The sequence below is a fragment of the Lepidochelys olivacea genome (assembly GCF_965140295.1).
Source record: "Lepidochelys olivacea isolate rLepOli2 genome assembly, chromosome: 23".
Lineage (NCBI taxonomy): Eukaryota > Metazoa > Chordata > Testudines > Cheloniidae > Lepidochelys > Lepidochelys olivacea.
In genome coordinates, this window is record NC_140433.1 from 13250722 (window position 1) to 13271943 (window position 21222).

General features: G+C 65.6%; 1 protein-coding gene across 1 annotated transcript; it reads right to left on the reverse strand.

The window, feature by feature from the left end:
- Window positions 1-257: 257 nt before the first annotated feature.
- On the reverse strand, window positions 258-20904 carry EPS8L1 (EPS8 signaling adaptor L1). Its single transcript, XM_084612629.1, has 21 exons — window positions 20746-20904; window positions 20224-20272; window positions 19760-19794; window positions 15455-15513; window positions 14166-14318; window positions 12518-12667; window positions 11247-11329; window positions 10545-10675; window positions 10272-10315; window positions 8628-8754; window positions 8216-8304; window positions 7796-7870; window positions 7042-7190; window positions 6351-6492; window positions 5959-5987; window positions 4765-4864; window positions 3876-4025; window positions 3201-3300; window positions 2670-2832; window positions 1722-1854; window positions 258-1449 (listed from the first exon to the last, which is right to left on the reverse strand). The coding sequence occupies exons 2-21, from the start codon at window positions 20238-20240 to the stop codon at window positions 1363-1365; spliced, it is 2016 nt and encodes a 671-aa protein (XP_084468755.1). The 5' UTR covers window positions 20241-20272; window positions 20746-20904; the 3' UTR covers window positions 258-1362.
- Window positions 20905-21222: the final 318 nt, after the last annotated feature.

The following is a 21222-nucleotide window of genomic DNA, read 5'->3' on the forward strand; positions in this document are numbered from 1 at the left end:
GGGGGCAGGGAATGGGGTGCAGGGACTTTCCCCTCCAGGGGGCGCCGGCTCCCATCCAGCCCCAGGGCGGGGACTGGCTGGCTCAGGGGGGCTGGGAATGGGGCTTTTCCCCTCTAGGGGGCACCGGCTCCCCCCCAGCGCCAGGGCGGGGACTGGCTGGCTCAGGGGGCAGGGAACGGGGCTGTTCCCCTCTCGGCACAGTGTCGGCCCCGCTCTCAGGCTGACGTGCCCCATAACTCAGACCACACACGAGCCTCCCCGTTGCACCATGTTTTATTCACACAAGAGAAATGCTACCCAGATTCATCGCCCCGTATAAATATTGCACTTGTGAAAAGGCCCCGCAGGGTCAACATTTCCCACGATTCATTGCTTCCCCCCCCAGCAAGGAGCCGAGCGGCCCCAAAGGGCACATAGAGGTGTGGAATTGGGCCTTCCAACCGCATCACGGTGCCCAGCGGGCTGCATCTGAACGTGTATGTCTCCCCTCTGTCAGCCTCTCTCTCGAAAACGGCTGAACCAATTCGCCCCGAACACCCCCCACCCAACCCCACCTGCTGCAGAGATGGAGCCTGGGAAATGTCAACCCTGGCAGCTATGGTTTGGCTGAATTATAAGCAGCCCCCCCAAAAAGGGGGCTGGGAATGGAAACTGTTAAGCAACCTTAGGGCTGGCGGCTCTGCAGCTAAGGCTGGGGAGTCATACCATTTAGGTGGAAATGGGGGGAGGATTGTGGAGAATAGGGTACATACCAACTGAGACAAAACATGGGTGGTGGTAGTGAAGGTTGTACCATGGGGGGGGGAAAATTGGGGGGAGACAATGGGAGGGACGTACCACTTGGGTGTTGGAGATTATACCATGGGGGGGGGGGGCTGTGCAGACTGCGGGGGCTGTACCACTTGGGTAGAAATGTGGGGGGGTTGGAGTATAGGAGTTGTACCACTTAGGGGGGACCGGAGGGGGGATTCTGGACAAGGAAGGTTATGACCATTTGGGAGGGGCAAGGGAGGGGGCTACATTTTAACGTTTGCCCCCTTTCTTAAATAAATAGTGGAAGTAAAAAAAACAACAACAAAGAGGTGCCCAGAGGTAGGAAACTGGAATGAGCAGCACAAATGCGCTGCGGGCCGTTCCGTTAAGAGGCATGGTAGCCCCAATGGAGCGGGTGGTAGCCAAGAAATCTATGCCCCTGCCAAGGTCCTTAGCGTGTCTAGTTTGGGGAGACACCCTCGCAGACAGTTGGGGAGGGTGTCTGTGAGCCTGGGGTGGGTGAGTCCGGTGGGCCAGGCCCCCCCAAGCAGCACCCTCGCCAGTAGGGGGAGCTCTGCCAGCTCGGGGGGCACCGTGTCCTTGGCTTCCTCATGAGCAGGAGACTTCTGTTTCGCCTTCCAATTTCCTCTTCCGTTTCTCCATCACAGCTTCCAGTTCGGAGGTTTTCCTAAAGTCCTGGAAGGGCAAAGGCTGCATTAGTCACGGCCCTAAATACCCACGGCCCCCTCCCCGAGCCGGGAGAGAACCCAGGAGTCCTGGCTCCCAGTCCCCGCCCTGCTCTAACCACTAGACCCCAGTCCCCTCCCAGAGCTGGGCAGAGAACCCAGGAGTCCTGGCTCCCGGCTCCCCGCTGCTCTAACCACTAGACCCCAGTCCCCTCCCCAAGCCAGAAAGAGAACCCAGGAGTCCTGGCGGGGGGGCAGGTGGGAGGGGGCAGATCGTGGTACCTCCAGCATGGCCTTGTGTACGGTGACCTGGCTGTAGACTCTGGCTCCTTCCTCGGGGCTGACGGCCTGGAACTCGGCCTTGGACAGCGAGAAGAGCTGAGACCCATTTAGCACCCCCAGGGTGCTCACCGTCCTGCGGGGGCAGAGGGAGCAGTCAGGCCCATTGCACCACAGAGCCCCCTCCCACTGATACCCCCCCTTCCCAGCGCTGCGAGCTTCCCCCAGCAGTGCCCCCAGCCAGTGACCCTCCCAGTGCTGCGAGCTTCCTCCCCAGCAGTGTCCCCAGACATGATGCTGGTGGACAAGGAGGCAAAAGTAACTTTAAACAGCACCACACATCCGCCCCTCAGGTGCCACGTGATTGGTTAATGCCCCCTCATCCTCTTTTCTGATTGGTTCAATTAGTTATTAGCATCTTTTTGCCGCTTCCCTGGTGGCCCAATTAAATTCGATCATGAAGGATTCCACGGGAAGGTACCACCCAATCGCGGCTCACCTGGGCTCCAGCCGACCAATCGCAGGTGGCGGTTGTGAGCCGCCACCCATCAAGGAGCAGCCAGAGGACAAGTGGGCTCCTCCAGCAGGGAAGAACCAGCCAATCAGAGCGGAGAGGAAAGTTGCTTCAAGCAATCATGGGGCGGGGTGTTTGTGAGTTCCACGAGCCAATCAGAAGCCATGAGGCTCCAGACCAACCAATCAGAGGAGAGAGAAAGGATGCGTCTGACAGCCGCAATGTCACAGCCCTTCCCCCCAACCAATCAGAAGCCAGGAGCTGCCGAGCCAGCCAATCAGAGTGGAGATAGGCAAGCAGAGGCTGGCAGGATGCCCCCATCAATCAGAAACCAGGAGGTGCCAAGCCAGCCAATGGGGAAGCAGAGACGTATCAAGCTAGCCAATCAGGGCGCGCCCATGTGCCCGCGCCCATCCCAGGGCCCGACGCCCACTCACAGGGGCTCGAATCCCTTGGCCTCCAGCCAGGCCTGGACCTGGCCGGGCTGGGAGTCGTGGTCCAGCGGCACGGCCGTGTCCGGAGCCCGCTGCACCCGGAAGGGCTTGGCGGGGCTGCCCCGGCCGGCCGCCAGGCGCCGCAGCAGCTCCTCGTTCAGCCGCTCTGCGGGACAGAGCCGCCCGTTACCCAGCATGCACCGGGAGAGGCCACCCACCCAGGGGGCGGGGCCTGGGGAGCCCCCCGGGATAACCCCCCTCCTCCCCAACCAGAGGGGGCGGGGCTTGGGGACCCCCTCTGGGGTAGCCCCCCCCCGTCCTCCCCACACGCAGGGGGGCAGGCTCTCCCATAGGGCACACACCTCCTCCCCCCTCATATGAAGGGCGGGGTCACCATGGGGAAGCTATGAGGGGGAGGCAGGAGATCTCCATGGGGATGCTCTCCCCTCCTCCCCACACACACACACAAGGGGCAGGTCCTGGGGTCTCCATGGGGTACTGCCCCTCTCCCCTCACATATAGGGGGCTCCTTACCTCTCTCATTGGGGTCTAGGCCAAGCCCCTCGCAGCCGTTGCACTGGGTCCCGTTCAGGGCCGAGACCTTTTTCTTCGGAGCTGGCAGGCCTGGGGGGCCCTAGTCAGGATCGGAGGCAGGGGGAAGAAAGATTAGTGCCCCATAGCCCCGCCCCCCTGAGCCAGCCAGTCCCCCACCCTGGGGCCAGGTGGGAGCCAGCACCCCGTAAAGGGGACAGGCCCCGCGCCCCACTCCCTGCCCCCCTGAGCCAGCCAGTCCCCACCCTGGGGCCAGGTGGGAGCCAGCATCCCCGTAAAGGGGACAGGCCCCGAGCCCCACTCCCTGCCCTCCTGAGCCAGCCAGTCCCCACCCTGGGGCTGGGTGGGAGCCGGCACCCCTTAGAGGGGAAAGGCCCCGCGCCCCACTCCCTGCCCCCCTGAGCCAGCCAGTCCCCGCCCTGGAGCTGGGTGGGAGCCGGCGCCCCCTAGAGGGGATAGGCCCCGCGCCCCACTCCCTGCCCCCCTGAGCCAGCCAGTCCCCACCCTCAGGCTGAGTGGGAGCCGGCACCCCTAGAGGGGACAGGGCGCGAGCTCCATTCCCCGCCCCCCTGAGCCAGCCAGTCCCCGCCCTCAGGCTGGGTGGGAGCCAGCGCCCCCGAGAGGTCGAATTCTCCACTCCTGTATTGCTGGGCTCACAGGGGCTCGGGCCTGGCCGGGGCTGTTGAGCAGGTTGCCCGGGCCGCAGTTCTGGGGGCCCGGGAGGGGGCTGAGGATGTTGAAGGGGACGTAGCCTTGCTGGCCGGAGCGGTTCTGAACCTTCCACCACTTCCTGGAGTTGTCCAGCACCTGGAGGGAGAGACGCTGAGCCACGGGCACAGTCCCGGCCAGGGCGGGGAGGTGTGCCCCAGCGCTGTGAGCTTCCCCCCAGCAGTGCCCCCAGCCAGGGACCCCTGATGTTGTGCACTTCCCCCCAGCAGGGCCCCGGTGCTATGAGCTTCCCCCCAGCAGTGCCCCCAGCTGGGGATCCCTGATGCTGCAAACTTCCCCCCAGCAGTGGCCCAGTGCTGCAAGCTTCCCCCCAAACAGTGCCCTGGCACTGTGAGCTTTTCCCCAGCAGTGTCCCCAGCCAGGGATCCCTGATGCTGCGCACTTCTCCCAGCAGTGCCCTCGTGCTGTGAGCTTCCCCCCAGTGGTGCCCCCAGCCGGGGACACCTGATGTTGTGCACTTCCCCCCAGCAGTGCCCCCAGCTGGGGATCCCTGATGTTGCGCACTTCCCCCCAGCAGTGCCCCCAGCTGGGGATCCCTGATGCTGCAAACTTCCCCCCAGCAGTGGCCCAGTGCTGCAAGCTTCCCCCCAAACAGTGCCCTGGCACTGTGAGCTTTTCCCCAGCAGTGCCCCCAGCCAGGGATCCCTGATGCTGCGCACTTCTCCCAGCAGTGCCCCGGTGCTGTGAGCTTCCCCCCCAGTGGTGCCTCCAGCCGGGGACCCCTGATGTTGTGCACTTCCCCCCCCAGCAGTGCCTCGGTGCTGCAAGCTTCCCCACAGCAGTGGCCCTAGCTAGGGAAACCCACAGACAGACTCACCTCCAGAACCTCCCCCTGCGGGACAGACAGCTCGTTGCTGTTCCTGGCTACAAAGTCGTATTTGCAGCTCACCAGCCCGCATTCTTCTGTTTGTCTATGGCTGGGGGGAGAGGGGAAGAAAACTGGGTCAGGGGGAGTGGGGTCTAGTGGTTAGAGCAAGGGGGGCTGGGAGCCAGGACTCCTGGGTTCTCTCCTCAGCTCAGAGTGGGATTGTCCCTTATTCCCCTGCGCCCCCCAGGGTACAGAACCCCCCCCCCCCGCCGTACACATGCTGCGAAGTCAAAGCGGCTGCACCGTGCCAGGGCCCGAGGGATCGCATCCCGCAGTGCAGGGGGGGACCAGGCAGGGGCACCCCCAGCAGCCAAGCCCATGCAGGGATCAGGGGGAAGGAGGGAGAAAGGTCTATGCCCCCCCCAAGTCTTCCGCCCCACTCCCTACCTTGGCTGGGCTGCTGGGGGGGGTGGGGCGCTGGCAGGACGGGCTCTCTCTCCTCCGATGTCTTCCTGTTTCGTTCCCTCCTTCCTCTCTATCCCCATCAAGTGGCCCCCCGCTATGACATCTGGGGCAGCCCTCCCCAGCCTATGCCCCCCCGGTGTGCCCCCTTCCCAGTCACCAGCCCCTCACTGAGACCTAGGGTCCTATGTGCCTCCCCACTCCCCTGCCCCCCCAATATCTAAGTCCCTCCCTGCCCCCCAACCAAACCCTAACCCCCTACCTATCTCACCCCCTCCACTGCCCCCTCCCTCACCCCATCCATCTAACCCCTCCAGCCTGAATCCCCTCCCTCCCCATAACCACCTTACACCCCCAAGCCAGCCCCCCAACCCTCTCTGCCCCCCAGCCTCCCTCCCACCCCCTAACCTTTCCCCGCCCCCCTCACCACCGAACCCACCTGCCCCCCCCCCACACATACAGACAAAGAGAAACAAAGAGAGAAAACAAAGAAAAGGCCTTTTTAGGTTCCTCAGCTCAAATGCCCCCCCTCAGACCCCCCCAACCTCAGCTCCTTCCTCCCTATCCCCCTCCCACTCTGGGACATCCCCCCAACCTCCCTGCGCCGAGCCCCTTCCCCCCACAGACTTCTCTGAGCCCCAGCACCCCACTCCCACTTGCCCCCCATGCAAGGGGGTAGGGACAGCTTTGAGGGACTGGGGCAGTGTGCGGGGGGGGGGCACGGGCTGGGGAGATACGTACCCTTTGGCTTCAATTGGAGGAGCCGATTGCTGCAGAAAGAAGGGGGGGTGGAGTGAGTGGGGGGGGAGCGACCTCCCTGCTGTAACCCCCTGTACCCCACTGCACCCCCCAGCCCTCTGCCCCCACCTCCCACCCTCTGATCTCTCTTGCACCCATTTCCTAGTCACCCCCTCCCCCCACTGTGCCCCCCAATCCTCACCCTTCCCCCCGACCAGCACCCTCCCTCCACACCCCACATTCCTGCTCCCATCCCCCCAACCACCCCGCATTTATAAGCCCCTTCCCTTCCCCCCCACACACACCTGCCTCCTCCCCACCCTATCCTTTCCCTCACCCCACACTCCCCTCTGCCCTCATCGGATGAGGGGTCGCCTCTCTCCCACGTCAGTCACCTGTGCCCGGCGCGCTTCATGCCGGTGCTGGGTCTCCACTGGATCCTCCCAGGGCTGCCCGTCGGGGCCCCGGGGCAGCGGTGCCCAGCCGCGTTGGAAGGTCGGGGTGTACGGGGCGGCGTAGTCCGCGGGGAACTCCACCCTGTGGGGAGAGACAGACCCACGGATGGCTGGAACCAGGGCGACCTCCGGGAATGGTGGGCAGAAATCAATGGGCAGAAATGGAGCGGGGGGGTTTGAAAATCATGGAACCCGAGGCAACCATCATGGGTGGGGGAAAAAAAAATAATCACAGAATCCAGGGCGAAAATCACGGCTCTGTGGGCAACAATCACGGGTGGAAACCCTGGGCAAACGGTGGAATCATGGGGGGGCGGAAATCGCGGAATTGTGGGGGAGAAATCAAGGAATGACGGGCAACAATCATGGGTGAAAAATCGCTGAACCGTGGGTGAAAATGAAGGAACCTTGGGCAACAATCATGGGTGAAAATCACAGACTCGTGGGTGGCAAATCAGGGGCAAATCAGTGGAATCACGGAGGGGGGGTGGGAATCAAGGAACCTGGGGCAGAGCCCAGGCCTGGCAGAGTCGGGTTCAATCACGGGCAGAGACCATGGAGAACCAAAAGCAGCGCCCCAGCTCTGCCCCCCCCCCCGCCCGGCCCACTAGCCCCAGGGTGAGCGAAGTACCGGGGCCGGGTCCAGTTGTCACCCAGCGAGCCCCACAGCTCGGCCTTCTGGGCCCCCAGGCAGCCCCGCAGCAGGGTGACGGCCTCCCGGGTCAGCATGGGGGAGCGGATCTCGCTGGCAAACTCTGGCCCCCCCGACGACTCCACCACCTCGGGGCGGGGGGAGGGAACAGGGAGAGGTGAGAGAGACCCCCGCATCCCAGGCCCCCCTTGACCAGGGTCAGCAAGAGACTCCCCACTGGGATACATAGCCATAGCTCTGCCCCTTCCAGCCTCCCGCTATCTCCCCTTCCGTCCCCTGCAGACCCCCAGATCCCCACCCCCACCCCCCAGCCCTTCCAAGGAGACACCAACTGCCCCCCCTCCAGCCACACCCCTCCTGGAGCTGCCCCCCCCCACCTGGGATCCCTCCCTTACCCCCCCAGCTCCCCCCATGGTGGGATCCCTCCCCCAATCCTCCTACACTCAGATCCCCACAACTCCAGACCCTGTGGTCCCCTCCCCTCCTACCCCGCCCCAGCTCAGAGCCCCCAAACACCCAGCTGGGATCCCATCTTCTCCCCAACCCTTCCAGTCCCGCCCCTGGCCACTTCAGATCCCCCCAGGCTCCCCCCAAGTCAGGGTCATTCCCCCCAATCCCAGCTCCCGCAGGTCCCTCCCTTCCCCCCGCCCAACCCCAGCACTGGCAATTCCAAGCCCCACAGCTGGGGCTATGGCAGCCCCCCGACACTTCTGCCCTCCAACCCCCCAGTCACCATTTTCAGGGGGCCAAACAGGAAGTGAACCAGCTCCTCCGAAGTGGGATTCAAGATGTTTGACTGGAGTCTTGCCTGGGGAGAGGGGGAGGGAGAGAGACCCCCCCACTCTGGTCAGTGAACCCCACAAATTCCAGACAGGGAGGGGGAGGGAGAGTGACCGGACTCCTGGGTTCTTTCACTAGGGAGATGGGTCCAGTGGTTAGAGCAGGGGGGGCTGGGAGCCAGGACTCCTGGGTTCTACGCCTGGTTCTGGGAGGGGAGTGGGCATTAGTCGATTAGAATGGGGGGAAGGAACGCTAGGAGCCAGGACTCCTGGGTCCCATCCCCGGCTCGGGGGAGGGGGGGGCGCAAATGGGGGCCCCCGTTGCGGGGGGGGAGATACAGGGCCGCGTTTCCCCCTCCCCAGCAGTCACTCACCAGGAGGCTGAAGGAATATTTCATCTTGGCCAGGGTGTCCTCGAACTCTTCCATGGTGGGTGGCCTGGCCCGCAGGGTCAGCAGCCCCTCTGCACGGGGAGGAAAGGGTTAACCCGGCGCTGGGGGGAGGGGGAAAGGGGTGTCCGAGGGGGGCTGCGGAGGAAGGTGGGAGGAAGCTCAGCCCTAGGGCATCCCCTGCAACGGGCAATTCCAAGTAGGGGGGTGTATTGGTGGGGCAGACAGGGGAGATCTCGGGGGACAGAGGGGTCTCTCTCTCACCCCCAGCTCCTGGCAGCGCCCCTTGGCATGGACGGTTCCCAGTGGCGGGTGTATGGGGGGCAGGAGGGGGGTGGGGGGAAACAGGAGGTCTCGGGGGGGGGTGGCAGACGAGGGGGGTCTCGGGGTCTCTCACCCCCCGGCTGGCGGCGACGCCCCCTACTGGACTGCTTCAGTTGCTCCAGGACCCGGGAGGCCTCTGCCGATTTCTGCAGTTTGGCCATGAAAGCTTCGATGTCGTCGAAGACCCGGTTCAACAGCTCCTGGGGGGGGGAACGGGGGGCTGAGGGTGAGCGGAGGGGGCCCCTCTGCGCAGCCCCCAGAACCCCCACGCCCAAGTCCCTGCCAGCTCAGGGGGCAGGGCTGCAGCAGATCGTCCCCCCCGCCCCCCCACCAGGGGATGGGGTGAACATGAAACCTCAGCCCCACCTCATCCCTCACCCCTGCAATCTCCTCTCCCCCTACTGGCCCCCAGCCCCCTGACACCCCATCCCTTGTACCCTAACCCCCCAAGCCATGCCTGACTAATCTAATCGCCTTTTATGATGAGATTACTGGTTCTGTGGATGAAGGGAAAGCAGTGGATGTATTGTTCCTTGACTTTAGCAAAGCTTTTGACACGGTCTCCCACAGTATTCTTGTCAGCAAGTTAAGGAAGTATGGGCTGGATGAATGCACTATAAGGTGGATAGAAAGCTGGCTAGATTGTCGGGCTCAACGGGTAGTGATCAATGGCTCCATGTCTAGTTGGCAGCCGGTGTCAAGTGGAGTGCCCCAAGGGTCGGTCCTGGGGCCGGTTTTGTTCAGTATCTTCATAAATGATCTGGAGGATGGTGTGGATTGCACTCTCAGCAAATTTGCGGATGATACTAAACTGGGAGGAGTGGTAGATACGCTGGAGGGCAGGGATAGGATACAGAGGGACCTAGACAAATTGGAGGATTGGGCCAAAAGAAATCTGATGAGGTTCAATAAGGATAAGTGCAGGGTCCTGCACTTAGGACGGACGAACCCAATGCACCGCTACAGACTAGGGACCGAATGGCTCGGCAGCAGTTCTGCGGAAAAGGACCTAGGGGTGACAGTGGACGAGAAGCTGGATAAGAGTCAGCAGTGTGCCCTTGTTGCCAAGAAGGCCAATGGCATTTTGGGATGTATAAGTAGGGGCATAGCGAGCAGATCGAGGGACGTGATCGTCCCCCTCTATTCGACATTGGTGAGGCCTCATCTGGAGTACTGTGTCCAGTTTTGGGCCCCACACTACAAGAAGGATGTGGATAAATTGGAGAGAGTCCAGGGAAGGGCAACAAAAATGATTAGGGGACTGGAACACATGACTTATGAGGAGAGGCTGAGGGAGCTGGGATTGTTTAGCCTGCAGAAGAGAAGAATGAGGGGGGATTTGATAGCTGCTTTCAACTACCTGAAAGGGGGGTCCAAAGAGGATGGCTCTAGACTGTTCTCAATGGTAGCAGATGACAGAACGAGGAGTAATGGTCTCAAGTTGCAGTGGGGAAGGTTTAGGTTGGATATCAGGAAAAACTTTTTCACTATGAGGGTGGTGAAACACTGGAATGCGTTACCTAGGGAGGTGGTTGAATCTCCTTCCTTAGAGGTTTTTAAGGTCAGGCTTGACAAAGCCCTGGCTGGGATGATTTAACTGGGAATTGGTCCTGCTTCGAGCAGGGGGTTGGACTAGATGACCTTCAGGGGTCCCTTCCAACCCTGATATTCTATGATTCTATGAAGCCCCCAAATCCCGCCCCCCAGCCCAACTCACCACATCACACTCAATCCGCAGCACGCCTGGGTCCGGGGGGTCAGCTGGGGGCAGAAAGGACAGGGGGTCAGGACTCCTGGGTTCTCCCCAGGCTCGGGGAGGGGAGTGGGGGCTAGTGGTTAGAGCAGGGGGGAGGGGAGCCTGGACTCCTGGGTTCTCCCCCAGCTCGGGGGGGGTGGGGGGAGAGTGGGGTCTAGTGGTTGGGTGGGGGCTGGGAGCCAGGACTCCTGGGTTCTCTCCCTGGCTCTGCCCCCACCCCCCCAACACACACACCTGCATCTCTCTGACTCTGCGCCTCCATCTCATTCGGGGTGATCACCACCTTCCTGGGGGGGGTTGGGGGCCGGGAGCCTGTCCCCTCCGGGACCGGTGGTGCCCCGTTCTGCATCTTCTCCTGGTTCTCTCTGCGAAAGATATGGGGTGCGGATTGATGGGCGGGGATGGGAGACACCCAAAAATATACCTGAGCCCCCACCCCTCAGAAAGACATCCCCTGGCTCCCCAGTCTGCCCCATCACCCCCAGCCTAGAGGGGGTCCCCCTACACCCCTCTAGTCCCATCTCTCCTGGAGGCTGCCCCTGTCACCCCCCCTTCCTCTTTCTCCCCTCCCCCCAACTTCCAGCAGCCCATGTGGGGGTCCCCCTTTCACCCCCTCTGGACCCCCCCCGTAACCCCACGCCTATTTGCTCCTCCTCATGTCTCTGAGTGGCCTCCCCATAACCTCACCGCTCTGGTCCACCCCATGACCCCCACCCACTGTGGAGTCCCTCCTTTATTTTAGCCACCCCAGAACTCCTCCAATGACTCCCCACATCGGGCTTCCACTTCACCCCAAGGTCCCCCGTACATCCTGCATCCAGGCCAGAGCATCTGCACCCCACATCCCGCCCCAATATGGCCCCCCCACACTTCCTGGGGTTCCCCCCAATGCACCCGCCCAGCCAAAGTCCCCCAAACTCCAGGGTCATGCCCCACCTGAGCGCCTCTTTCCTCTGAGTGTTGCTCCCCGATTTGAAGTCCAGCAGAGCACTGTTAATGTCGTCCCGGATCGGCTCCGCCTGCGGGGTGGGAGGAACCGTACAGGTCAGATACCGGGGTAGATGGGCCCATGAGTTTGTCCTGAGGGGGGTGGGATACCAGCGTAGACAGGTCTACGGGTCTGATCCAGGGGGTAGGGAGGGGGGCGGGATACCAGGGTAGATGGGCCCGTGGGTCTGATCCAAGGGGTGGGGGAGGCAGGATAGCGGGAACCCTCTTGTGTGGGTCCGTGCCAGCTAGATCAGAACACCCCGCTTTTGCAACCTGCTACCCAGCATGCCTCGGGGTGGCCGGCCCCCTTGGCATGGGGACTGGAGGAGACACAACAGCATTTTCCACTCTGGGGAAAAGAGCCCCACCTTCCCCCAGAGCCAGACCCCCACTTCCCCACTAGAGGGAGGGGCCAACAGCTGTCAATCCTCCATGGGGAGGCGGGACTTCCTGGAATGCATCCAAGGCCCTTTGAAGCTGATTGGCTAATGCAGCAGAGAAATCCCTCCCATTGGAAGACGGGACTTCCTGCATTGGACACTACAGTCCTAAGAAGTTGATTGGCTGCTGCCACATGGGAGTCCCGTCCCCCTCCCAAAAGGCGGGACTTGCTGCAATGTCCTGGCTCAAGAAGTTGATTGGCTGACGCTGCCTGGAAGTTCCTCACACTGGCTGGAAGGCGGGACTTTTCGCAGTGGAGATTGTGGCTCTGGAAGTTGATTGGCTGATGCCGCATGGCAGTCCCTCCCATCAGAAGGCGGGACTTCCTGCCATGTGGGAGCCACATCCTGATTGGCCCATGAAGGCTTGTCCCTAGGGGCAGTGGTGGGGCCCGGGGGCATGATGCAAAAAGGGGTGGAGCTATCACTGCCCAGGGCTGTTCAAAGGCAACCCAGGAGTCCGGGTGAATGCCAGGGCAGCAAAAAAGGGGGTGGGGCTAGTGATGTCACCATATAGGCGGGACCAGTGGATCCCAGTGCCCTATAAAGGCAGCGGGCGCATGGTGGGAGCATCCCCAGAGGAGGAACCCAGGAGTCCAGCTGCAAAGGGGTGGGGCCAATGCGTTCAAGTGAAAAGGGCGGGGCTAGTTATGTCAACCAAAGAGGGAGGACCCAGTGGCACTTAAAGAGGCAGGACCCCCTGGGCAGACCAGGAACCCAGGCGTTCGGGCGAGGGTCCCTCCCTCCCCCCCGCAGTCCCCGAGGGCGGCTCCTCACCCCGATGTGCGTGCACTGGAAGAAGTGGGCGTCGGGCTGGGTCTGCTGGGGCTCCTGGCACACGAGGAGCAGCAGGGAGCGGGCGCGGGCGCTGGGCAGCACGGCCTCGCAGCGCAGGACCCCCGCCAGCCCGTAGTTCTCCAGCTCCTCCTGCGGGGGGCGACAGAGTCACGGCCGGCCCGGCACCCCCAGAAACACCCCCGGACCCAGCGCCCCCAGACCCAGCCCCCCCGCCAGCCCGTAGTTCTCCAGCTCCTCCTGCGGGGGGCGACAGAGTCACGGCCGGCCCGGCACCCCCAGAAACACCCCCGGACCCAGCGCCCCCAGCCCCAGCCCCCCCGCCAGCCCGTAGTTCTCCAGCTCCTCCTGCGGGGGGCGACAGAGTCACGGCCGGCCCGGCACCCCCAGAAACACCCCCGGACCCAGCGCCCCCAGACCCAGCCCCCCCGCCAGCCCGTAGTTCTCCAGCTCCTCCTGCGGGGGGCGACAGAGTCACGGCCGGCCCGGCACCCCCAGAAACACCCCCGGACCCAGCGCCCCCAGCCCCAGCCCCCCCGCCAGCCCGTAGTTCTCCAGCTCCTCCTGCGGGGGGCGACAGAGTCACGGCCGGCCCGGCGCCCCCAGAAACACCCCCGGACCCAGCGCCCCCAGCCCCAGCCCCCCCGCCAGCCCGTAGTTCTCCAGCTCCTCCTGCGGGGGGCGACAGAGTCACGGCCGGCCCGGCACCCCCAGAAACACCCCCGGACCCAGCGCCCCCAGACCCAGCCCCCCCGCCAGCCCGTAGTTCTCCAGCTCCTCCTGCGGGGGGCGACAGAGTCACGGCCGGCCCGGCACCCCCAGAAACACCCCCGGACCCAGCGCCCCCAGCCCCAGCCCCCCCGCCAGCCCGTAGTTCTCCAGCTCCTCCTGCGGGGGGCGACAGAGTCACGGCCGGCCCGGCGCCCCCAGAAACACCCCCGGACCCAGCGCCCCCAGCCCCAGCCCCCCCGCCAGCCCGTAGTTCTCCAGCTCCTCCTGCGGGGGGCGACAGAGTCACGGCCGGCCCGGCGCCCCCAGAAACACCCCCGGACCCAGCGCCCCCAGACCCAGCCCCCCCGCCAGCCCGTAGTTCTCCAGCTCCTCCTGCGGGGGGCGACAGAGTCACGGCCGGCCCGGCACCCCCAGAAACACCCCCGGACCCAGCGCCCCCAGACCCAGCCCCCCCGCCAGCCCGTAGTTCTCCAGCTCCTCCTGCGGGGGGCGACAGAGTCACGGCCGGCCCGGCACCCCCAGAAACACCCCCGGACCCAGCGCCCCCAGACCCAGCCCCCCCGCCAGCCCGTAGTTCTCCAGCTCCTCCTGCGGGGGGCGACAGAGTCACGGCCGGCCCGGCACCCCCAGAAACACCCCCGGACCCAGCGCCCCCAGACCCAGCCCCCCCGCCAGCCCGTAGTTCTCCAGCTCCTCCTGCGGGGGGCGACAGAGTCACGGACGGCCCGGCGCCCCCAGAAACACCCCCGGACCCAGCGCCCCCAGACCCAGCCCCCCCGCCAGCCCGTAGTTCTCCAGCTCCTCCTGCGGGGGGCGACAGAGTCACGGCCGGCCCGGCGCCCCCAGACCTGCCCCCGGACCCAGCTCCCCCTGGCCCAGCCCCCCCACACTCACATACCTTGGAGTGGACGTCGAGCAGCCTGATGGCCGACCCAGTGACCTGCAGCAGCATCTCCTGGGCCCAGACCTGGGCCTGGGCCTCCATGGCGGCCACTCTGCGCACGGCGTCCTCCAGCTCCGCCGCCTCCCCCACCGGGAACGTCACCAGGTGCTGGGGGGGGCAGGGGGTGAGCCCAGAGCCGCCCCCATGCAGCCCCCGGGCCCAACGCCCCCTAGGCAGCCCCCCCGATCCCCACAGCCCCCCCAGGCTCCCAACACCCCTCTCTCCAGACCCCCCCACCAATCCCCACAGCCCACAGACCCCCCAGGCTCCCAACACCCCTCTCTCCAGACCCCCCCACCAATCCCCACAGCCCACAGCCCCCCAGGCTCCCAACACCCTTCTCCCCAGGCTCAACGCCCCCTAGGCAGCCCCCCCGATCCCCACAGCCCTCCCAGGCTCCCAACACCCCTCTCTCCAGACCCCCCCACCAATCCCCACAGCCCACAGACCCCCCAGGCTCCCAACACCCCTCTCTCCAGACCCCCCCACCAATCCCCACAGCCCACAGACCCCCCAGGCTCCCAATACCCCTCTCTCCAGCCCCCCGGGCCCAACGCCCCCTAGGCAGCCCCTCCCCCTGATCCCCACAGAACCCCCAGGCTCCCAACACCCCTCTCCCCAGCCCCCCGGGCCCAACGCCCCCTAGGCAGTCCCCCCCGATCCCCACAGCCCACAGCCCCCCCAGGCTCCCAACACCCTTCTCCCCAGGCTCAACGCCCCCTAGGCAGCCCCCCCGATCCCCACAGCCCCCCCAGGCTCCCAACACCCCTCTCTCCAGACCCCCCCACCAATCCCCACAGCCCACAGACCCCCCAGGCTCCCAATACCCCTCTCTCCAGCCCCCCTGGCCCAACGCCCCCTAGGCAGCCCCTCCCCCCGATCCCCACAGAACCCCCAGGCTCCCAACACCCCTCTCCCCAGCCCCCCGGGCCCAACGCCCCCTAGGCAGTTCCCCCTCCACACCTCCCAGACCCCCAACACACTCCCATGCAGCCCCAGCTGCACCCAGCCCCGAAGCCCCTTTCCTCCAAACAAACCTTAACACCCCCCCCAGGACTGCCCCCTGCGGCCCTTAACACCCCCCTTTGGGGCCCTGCCCCATCCCCCCCCCCACCAGACAGCCAGTTCCCACCCTGGGGCCAGATCGGGGCTGGGGCCCCCTAGTTACCCTCTCCCTAGTGGGGCCCGTGTGACCCCCAACCCTTGCTCCCCCCCAAACTGCACCCCCAGAGCCCCAGGCTCACGTTGACGGTGTATTGGGAGACGTCAGCCATAATGAAGTTGGAATATTTCTTCCTTTGCTCTGTGAAAAGAGATGGGGAAATTATAAAGGGGGCCTGGGGCCCGGGGCCTGGCCCCTCTAGGGTGGGGACTGGCTGGCTCAGGGGGGGCGGCGAATGGGGCACGGGGCTTTTCCCCTCTAGGGGGTGCCGTCTCCCATCCTGCCCGAGGGCGGGGTCTGGCTGGCTCAGGGGGGCAGGGAATGGGGTGCAGGGCCTTTCCCCTCTAGGGGGCGCCGGCTCCCATCCTGCCCCAGGGCAGGGACTGGCTGGCTCAGGGGGGCAGGGAATGGGGTGCAGGGCCTTTCCCCTCTAGGGGATGCCGGCTCCCATCCTGCCCCAGGGCAGGGACTGGCTGGCTCAGGGGGGCAGGGAATGGGGTGCAGGGCCTTTCCCCTCTAGGGGGTGCCGGCTCCCATCCTGCCCCAGGGCGGGGTCTGGCTGGCTCAGGGGGGCAGGGAATGGGGTGCAGGGCCTTTCCCCTCTAGGGGGTGCCGTCTCCCATCCTGCCCGAGGGCGGGGTCTGGCTGGCTCAGGGGGGCAGGGAATGGGGTGCAGGGCCTTTCCCCTCTAGGGGGTGCCGGCTCCCATCCTGCCCCAGGGCGGGGACTGGCTGGCTCAGGGGGGCAGGGAATGGGGTGCAGGGCCTTTCCCCTCTAGGGGGTGCCGGCTCCCATCCTGCCCCAGGGCGGGGTCTGGCTGGCTCAGGGGGGCAGGGAATGGGGTGCAGGGCCTTTCCCCTCTAGGGGGCGCCGGCTCCCATCCTGCCCCAGGGCAGGGACTGGCTGGCTCAGGGGGGCAGGGAATGGGGTGCAGGGCCTTTCCCCTCTAGGGGGTGCCGGCTCCCATCCTGCCCCAGGGCGGGGACTGGCTGGCTCAGGGGGGCAGGGAATGGGGTGCAGGGCCTTTCCCCTCTAGGGGGTGCCGGCTCCCATCCTGCCCCAGGGCGGGGACTGGCTGGCTCAGGGGGGCAGGGAATGGGGTGCAGGGCCTTTCCCCTCTAGGGGGCGCCGGCTCCCGTCGGGCCCCAGGGCAGGGAGTGACTTTCCCAGCATGCCCTGGGGAAACCAGTTTGGTGGCTGCAGCTGGGGATTAGCAGGACCCCCCCACCGCCCTTTGGCTCCAACCTGGGCCTCCCTCTCGGTTTCTCTTTCGGTTTCCCTCCTTGGGCGGGGTCGGGGGGGGCAGGTCCTGGTGCTCAGACCAGAGGAGAAGGCGGGGAGGGGGGCGGGGGGGGTTGAAGCCCTTTATTTCCTTTTGGACTTTTGCCAGGTCGGCCTCCGGACTGCGCCACCCCGAGTCCCGGCGGAAACGCAGCGACTGCAGCCAGCGGGGTCGGCATGAAACCCGACAGTAACACTGCGGCCCAGCAGAGACCCTACAATAACACCGCCCCGTGGGCGCCCCCCACACCCAGCCCAGAGACCCTACAATAACACCGCCCCGTGGGCGCCCCCCCCCGCCCAGCCCAGAGACCCTACAATAACACCGCCCCGTGGGCGCCCCCCACACCCAGCCCAGAGACCCTACAATAACACCGCCCCGTGGGCGCCCCCCCCCGCCCAGCCCAGAGACCCTACAATAACACCGCCCCGTGGACGCCCCCCACACCCAGCCCAGAGACCCCACAATAACACCGCCCCATGGACGCCCCCCCCGCCCAGCACAGAGACCCTACAATAACAACGCCCCGTGGACGTCCCCCACACCCAGCCCAGAGACCCTACAATAACACCGCCCCGTGGGCGCCCCCCACACCCAGCCCAGAGACCCTACAATAACACCGCCCCGTGGGCGCCCCCCACACCGAGCCCAGAGACCCTACAATAACACCGCCCCGTGGGCGCCCCCCACACCCAGCCCAGAGACCCTACAATAACACCGCCCCGTGGACGCCCCCCACACCCAGCCCAGAGACCCTACAATAACACCGCCCCGTGGGCGCCCCCCACACCCAGCCCAGAGACCCTACAATAACACCGCCCCATGGACGCCCCCCCCCCGCCCAGCCCAGAGACCCTACAATAACACCGCCCCATGGACGCCCCCCACACCCAGCCCAGAGACCCCACAATAACACCGCCCCATGGACGCCCCCCCCGCCCAGCACAGAGACCCTACAATAACAACGCCCCGTGGACGTCCCCCACACCCAGCCCAGAGACCCTACAATAACACCGCCCCGTGGGCGCCCCCCACACCCAGCCCAGAGACCCTACAATAACACCGCCCCGTGGGCGCCCCCCACACCGAGCCCAGAGACCCTACAATAACACCGCCCCGTGGGCGCCCCCCACACCCAGCCCAGAGACCCTACAATAACACCGCCCCGTGGACGCCCCCCCCCCCGCCCAGCCCAGAGACCCTACAATAACACCGCCCCGTGGACGCGCCCCCCCGCCCAGCCCAGAGACCCTACAATAACAACGCCCGGTGGGCGCCCCCCCCGCCCAGCCCAGAGACCCTACAATAACACCGCCCCGTGGGCGCCCCCCACACCGAGCCCAGAGACCCTACAATAACACCGCCCCGTGGACGCCCCCCACACCCAGCCCAGAGACCCTACAATAACACCGCCCCGTGGGCGCCCCCCACACCGAGCCCAGAGACCCTACAATAACACCGCCCCGTGGGCGCCCCCCACACCCAGCCCAGAGACCCTACAATAACACCGCCCCGTGGACGCCCCCCCCCGCCCAGCCCAGAGACCCTACAATAACACCGCCCCGTGGACGCCCCACCCCGCCCAGCCCAGAGACCCTACAATAACAACGCCCCGTGGACGCCCCCCCCGCCCAGCCCAGAGACCCTACAATAACAACGCCCCGTGGACGTCCCCCACACCCAGCCCAGAGACCCTACAATAACACCGCCCCGTGGACGTCCCCCACACCCAGCCCAGAGACCCTACAATAACACCGCCCCATGGGCGCCCCCCACACCCAGCCCAGAGACCCTACAATAACACCGCCCCGTGGGCGCCCCCCACACCCAGCCCAGAGACCCTACAATAACACCGCCCCGTGGACGCCCCCCGCACCCAGCCCAGAGACCCTACAATAACACCGCCCCGTGGGCGCCCCCCACACCGAGCCCAGAGACCCTACAATAACACCGCCCCGTGGACGCCCCCCCCCGCCCAGCCCAGAGACCCTACAATAACACCGCCCCGTGGACGCCCCCCCCCGCCCAGCCCAGAGACCCTACAATAACACCGCCCCGTGGGCGCCCCCCCAGCCCAGCCCAGAGACCCTACAATAACAGCGCCCCGTGGACGCCCCCCACACCCAGCCCAGAGACCCCACAATAACACCGCCCCATGGACGCCCCCCCCGCCCAGCACAGAGACCCTACAATAACAACGCCCCGTGGACGTCCCCCACACCCAGCCCAGAGACCCTACAATAACACCGCCCCATGGACGTCCCCCACACCCAGCCCAGAGACCCTACAATAACACCGCCCCGTGGGCGCCCCCCCCCGCCCAGCACAGAGACCCTACAATAACACCGCCCCGTGGGCCCCCCCCCCGCCCAGCCCAGAGACCCTACAATAACAACGCCCCGTGGGCGCCCCCCCCGCCCAGCCCAGAGACCCTACAATAACACCGCCCCGTGGGCGCCCCCCACACCCAGCCCAGAGACCCTACAATAACACCGCCCCGTGGGCGCCCCCCACACCGAGCCCAGAGACCCTACAATAACAACGCCCCGTGGACGCCCCCCCCGCCCAGCACAGAGACCCTACAATAACACCGCCCCGTGGGCGCCCCCCCCCGCCCAGCCCAGAGACCCTACAATAACACCGCCCCGTGGACGCCCCCCCCCGCCCAGCCCAGAGACCCTACAATAACAGCGCCCCGTGGACGCCCCCCACACCCAGCCCAGAGACCCTACAATAACACCGCCCCGTGGACGCCCCCCCGCCCAGCCCAGAGACCCTACAATAACACCGCCCCGTGGACGCCCCCCCCGCCCAGCACAGAGACCCTACAATAACAGCGCCCCGTGGACGCCCCCCACACCCAGCCCAGAGACCCTACAATAACACCGCCCCGTGGGCGCCCCCCACGCCCAGCCCAGAGACCCTACAATAACACCGCCCCATGGACGCCCCCCCGCCCAGCCCAGAGACCCTACGACAACACAGCAGCACCCCAAAGACCTGCGAGAGACCCTACAATAATAACGCAGCCCAGCTGCTCTCGCCCCATCCCCCAGTCCTCCCCTTGCCCCCCCAGTCTGTGCGCACCCCCCACCAGAGACTCACCATAGATCTCCCTGGCACTGGGCTTGGAGACCTCGCTGCGGGAAGGGGGAAGGAGAAAGAGAAAATTAAACAACAGGAGAACAGAGCCAGATTGCTGGGGTCCCGCTCCCGCCCAAGAGTCAGGGAGAGAACCCAGGAGTCCTGGCTCCCAATCCCCCTCTGCTCCAACCACTAGCACCCCCCCCCTTCCACAGCCAGGGGGAGAACCCAGGAGTCCTGGCTCCCAATCCCCCCTGCTCTAACCACTAGTCCCCCCTCCCCTTCCACAGCCAGGGGGAGAACCCAGGAGTCCTGGCTCCCAATCCCCCCTGCTCTAACCACTAGTCCCCCCTCCCCTTCCACAGCCAGGGGGAGAACCCAGGAGTCCTGGCTCCCAATCCCCCCTGCTCTAACCACTAGTCCCCCCTCCCCTTCCACAGCCAGGGGGAGAACCCAGGAGTCCTGGCTCCCCACCACGTACTCACCTGCCCGAGGAGCTCATGGTGTTGACAGAATCCACAATTCACACTTCACCTTGGAAGTTCAAAGACAGGGAGAGAAGCATTCACAGAGTCTGGGGGTGGCACCCTCCCCCCTGCAGAGCCGGGGAGAGAACCCAGGAGTCCTGGCTCCCAGCCTCCCTCTGCTCTAACCCCTGGCCCCCACTCCCTTCCGAGAGCTGGGAGAGAACCCAGGAGTCCTGGCTCCCAGCCTCCCTCTGCTCTAACCCCTGGCCCCCACTCCCTTCCCAGAGCTGGGAGAGAACCCAGGCGTCCGGAACGGGCCAGCCTCTCCCTCGCGTCACGCCTCCCGTGTTTCGCCCCACGCGGAACTGGTCCATTTATCAAGGGTGTGGGAACAGACTATTTCCCTCCACCCGCAACCCGCATCCATGGGGAGGAGCCCCACGCCCCAAGGGGGGTGTGACTGTCCCCTCAGCCCACATGCCCCCCCATCCCTGGGGGGCTGGGCTCACCCCCTCTAGTCTATGCCCCCACCACACTTACCCGATCTCTCGCCGGCTATTCAGACGTTGCCCGGCCAGGGGTGGGAGAAAGAGGCATCTCAAGTGTGTTGGGGGGAGATGCTGACAACGGGGGGGGGACACCCCTCAGTCCCACCAGATCCGGCTCTTCGGTGTCCAGGGAACCGTCCGTTCCCCTCTGACACCTGGGCACAGGTGTGTGGCGCGATCCCCAGCAGCCGCGCCCGCAGCATACCTGGGCAGGTAACCATGGGCCCCACCCCCCGGCCTTCCACCCCCTTGTCCCCACGCCAGCTGCTCAACCAGCTGTGAAGACGCAAAAGAATTCCCCCTCAGCCCTGGGCGGGGGCGGGGTGGGGGCCAGGAGCCAGGACTCCTGGGTTCTCTCCCTGGCTCTGGGCAGGGAGTGGGGTCTAGTGGTTAGAGCAGGGGGGCTAGGAGCCAGGACTCCTGGGTTCTCTCCCTGGCTCTGGGCAGGGAGTGGGGTCTAGTGGTTAGA

What these genes read in the sequence shown, in the direction of transcription:
- EPS8L1 (XM_084612629.1), bottom strand. An exon ending in TCCAGTGCACGCACATCGGG is followed by an intron (nt 11,330 to 12,517) that starts GTGAGGAGCCGC and finishes CCCACCCCGCAG; the next exon opens with GCGGAGCCGATCCGGGACGA. An exon ending in GCCAAGGGATTCGAGCCCCT is followed by an intron (nt 1,855 to 2,669) that starts GTGAGTGGGCGT and finishes CTGCCCCCGCAG; the next exon opens with GACGGTGAGCACCCTGGGGG.